Source organism: Apium graveolens, chromosome 7, assembly GCF_009905375.1.
Source record: "Apium graveolens cultivar Ventura chromosome 7, ASM990537v1, whole genome shotgun sequence".
Lineage (NCBI taxonomy): Eukaryota > Viridiplantae > Streptophyta > Magnoliopsida > Apiales > Apiaceae > Apium > Apium graveolens.
Window position 1 is genome coordinate 40,926,828 of NC_133653.1, and position 3,803 is coordinate 40,930,630.

At 34.2% G+C, this 3,803-nt stretch overlaps 1 protein-coding gene across 1 annotated transcript; it reads left to right on the forward strand.

Moving 5' to 3' along the window:
- The first annotated feature begins 1,170 nt into the window (after nt 1–1,170).
- LOC141673522 (fimbrin-1-like) lies at nt 1,171–3,466 on the forward strand. The gene is made up of 8 exons (XM_074480271.1): nt 1,171–1,177; nt 1,395–1,456; nt 1,635–1,697; nt 2,472–2,680; nt 2,770–2,947; nt 3,070–3,108; nt 3,218–3,286; nt 3,404–3,466. Exons 1-8 carry the CDS (start codon nt 1,171–1,173, stop codon nt 3,464–3,466), a joined length of 690 nt encoding a protein of 229 aa, XP_074336372.1.
- Nucleotides 3,467–3,803: the final 337 nt, after the last annotated feature.

A 3,803-nucleotide genomic window follows, 5' to 3' on the forward strand; every position in this document is an offset into this window, starting at 1 on the left:
TAGAAAGATTTAACATCCCAAGTTCACTAACCAACTCAAAAAAAGTGTTTTCATCAAGTGGTTTTGTGAAAATGTCTACAATTTGATCCTTTGTGGGTACAAAATGTAATTCCACAGTGCCATTGGTGACATGCTCTCTGATAAAGTGATACCTGATATCAATATGCTTTGTTCTTGAGTGCTGAACTTGGTTGTTTGAGATTGCTATAGCACTTGTATTGTCACAGAATATTGGAATCTTTGACATCAACAGACCATAATCCCGGAGTTGGTTCCGCATCCACAATATTTGAGCACAACAGCTTCCAACAGTTATATATTCAGCTTCAGCAGTTGATGTGGATACTGAGTGCTGCTTCTTGCTATGCCAAGAAACCAGTCTTCTTCCAAGAAACTGACAGCTTCCTGAAGTACTTTTCCGGTCAATCTTACAACCTGCAAAATCTGAATCTGTATAGCCAACTAGATTAAAACTTGTACCTTTAGGGTACCAAATTCCAAGATTTGGAGTCCCCCTTAAGATACCTATATATCCTCTTAACAGCTATAAGATGAGACTCTTTAGGGTCAGCTTGAAATCTAGCATATAAGCAAGTTGCAAACATAATATCTGGCCTACTTGTTATAAGATTAAGTAATGAGCCTATCATACCTCTCTAGCTTGTGTTGTCAACTTTCTTACCAGTTTTATCCTGATCAAGCTTAGTGGTTGTTGGTATTGGAGTCTTTGTTGGAGTTCAATATTCCCACTACGCCATAAGTGGGCTACTGTAATGCAAGTGTTACAATTAGTGTTACATTAGCTAAGAAATTTTTGTCCTATTGTAACACCTCTCAATTTGTGTTACAATAGTTATAATGATAGTGTTGCAGAGAAATGACGGTGTTGCATGACATGTAACACCAGCACCTAGTGTTACATTAGTTATTTTTTTAACTTTTAAAAATATTAAAGTAAAAATGTAATCATAAATTAGTATTAAAATAATATTCTGGATTATTAATAAAATTAAGAATGCAATATATAATATTATTAAAGTTATAAAAATATTATTATACATAAATATAAAAATTACTTTTTTAGTTTTTTTAATAAAATAATAATTTAACAATTAAAATAAAAAGTAAAAAATTAAAAATTAAAATCATACACATTTTCCCAGGTGAAAAATGGGCGGTATTTTTCCCACCAAACAAAAATGACCCAGACTTAAAGTCTAGACAAAACTATACAATCACTACTTCTCTCTCTCAAAACACTCTCTCTAGACACTCTCTCTCTCTCTCTCCTCACGAATTGAAGAAGAAATTGGGGATTTGGTATTTGAATAAACAATTATATGGCTCCAATTAAAAGGCTGGTACTTATTTTTCAATTTTATATGATTTTGCAGGGTTTGTAGGGCTTCCCTGTGGCGATTCTAAGACAATTACTAATTTTGAAATGATTTTACAAGTGATTTGGGCTTCGAAATTGGGGTTCGAGTGAGTAGTGGAGGGATGTATGGGGGTGGACCGGGTGGGATTCAGAGGAGTGTAACGTCGCAGATTGGTGGGGGGAGTAAGGCGAAGGAAGCTTTATGGCAACGGATGAATGGGTGCATAATATTGTTGTGGTGGTTTGGCATTTGCAGAGAGTTTTGTCTAAGAAGAAGGATCCGTTTACTCATGTGTTGTTGCTCAAAGAGGTTATGCAGGTATGGTGTTTGTTGCTGTCAATTTTGTTTTCATATGTTAAGTGCGTTACTTTAAGATAGGGATTGGATGTTAGAATTGTGACATCAAGGATGAGGTGTTATATGTTGTATATGTACACACGTAGATATAACCAAACCAAATATATTGGTGTACCTTCCCTCCTAAATATATGATTTGATGATGTGCATGCACATCTTATCCTTATTCTTAGAAGCAAAGGTGATTCAGTAAGGAGTACTGCCCTGCCACATCTTATAAGAATATTTTACTATAAATCAAATTTTGTCCTTAATAGTAGTTTTTCATTAGGAATTTTAATTTATAATGTAGATAATTGGTTATAGTTGGAGCTAATTTCTTTAAATGCTTTTACTTTTAGTAATTTTGTTAGTGATTAATGCCATCAAGGGTGTTGTATCGCTGTTACCAGTTGTTAGTGTTATAGTTCTTGTATCAGCTTTTTCTATTTTAGAAAGGTGATTCGATGTTAATAGATCGAGTTTAAGAGGCACTTGTAAAAGCCTTTGCTAGTCACCAAGCATAAAGAAAAGGACATTAAAGCGATCTTGAGTGAGTCAAACTCAAACATGAATCACGAAGTTGTTTTGAAGCCTTCCTGAGGGTTAGTTTTCAAAGTTTATTGCAAAAAACCATTCTTCCTTTGTTTGATCAGTGACATATTATGTCTGAGGCAAAAATGCAGTAGCAAGTGTTAAATCTTCTTTTTATGTTGGCAAGCATATCTAAACATAAATGCTCGTGCTCAAACGAAGGCAGGTGGATCAAAGCTTAAGAATGCACCTTCGATCCTCAAGGCACCCACGACCACTCTTCGACACACCATAAGCCAGTCAGAGAAGGAATCTTATGTTTCCCACATCAATGGATACCTAGGAGAAGATCCTTACCTGAAGAAGTATCTTCCTATCGATCCAAATACCAATGCTTTGTTTGATCTTGTTAAGAATGGAGTTCTTCTCTGGTACTTCCAATGCACCTATTTTACAATGTATATATCAGTTTATTTCAGGACATAAGTTTTTAAATTGATTTGACAATAATGTCCCACAGTAAGCTTATCAATCTGGTTGTACCTTGTACAATAGACGAGCGTGCAATAAACACTAAGGTTGTGCTTAATCCGTGGGAGAAGAATGAGAATCATACGTTGTGCCTCAACTCCGCCAAATCCATTGGTTGTACCGTAGTGAACATTGGCACACAGGACCTGGCAGAGGCAGAACATAAAGTAATTTTCTATCATCATGAACAGAAACAACTTTCATCATTTTGACATAAAATTCACTTATTCGTAGTAGGGATCAAGTCTCTGTGATATTTACTTATATTTGTTTATTTCATTTTGTACAGCCCCATCTCCTACTTGGTTTGATGTCCCAGATAATTAAGGTATGTTCTTAAACTTCTGAAACTTTAGCATAGAAAAGGTGAAATGCAACGGACTACCATGATTTTTGATTAATTTTGTGCTTTCCCTTTCTTGCATCTTTTATGTCAGATACAACTTATATCTAGTCTCGATCTCAAGAAAACTCCTCAGCTATTGGAGCTGGTGGAAGAAGAGAAGGTTTGAAGAACACACACACACATATCAATCTTCTGTTGATCATAAAACATATTTGAGAGTAATCGCTTTCCTGCATCGTGATATACATGCAATACTTATTTTATTTTTCACATTCAGGATGTGGAGGAGCTCATGAGCTTACCTCCGGAAAAGGTTCTCTTAAAATGGATGAACTTTTAAATTGAAGAAATCAGGATATAAGATATATATAACCGCTATTGACTTGCATATATTTTAAAAGGCATTTACCTACAGTTTTTAGGATCTAAAAATGATACAATTCACCTGTTGTATTCATAAGTTGTCTGTTTTATTTATATTTCAGTTTACTGTAATATAATTTCAGGATTGGTATATGTTAGTGTATACTGAAAATATTTATTTAAAGTATGTACATTTATTTCTGGCCAGTTTATTTGAGAATCATTTGAATGTTTACATGTTGTCTAATATTATATATTGTGAACAATCTAGTATCAAATGGGATACAGAATATTAGATTGTTAAATATGGTTAT

Excerpts from the sequence above, each read along its gene's own strand:
- LOC141673522 (XM_074480271.1), top strand. Across the intron at positions 2,681-2,769 it reads AAGAATGGAGTTCTTCTCTG|TAAGCTTATCAATCTGGTTG; the intron begins GTACTTCCAATG and ends AATGTCCCACAG. Across the intron at positions 3,287-3,403 it reads AGCTGGTGGAAGAAGAGAAG|GATGTGGAGGAGCTCATGAG; the intron begins GTTTGAAGAACA and ends TTTCACATTCAG.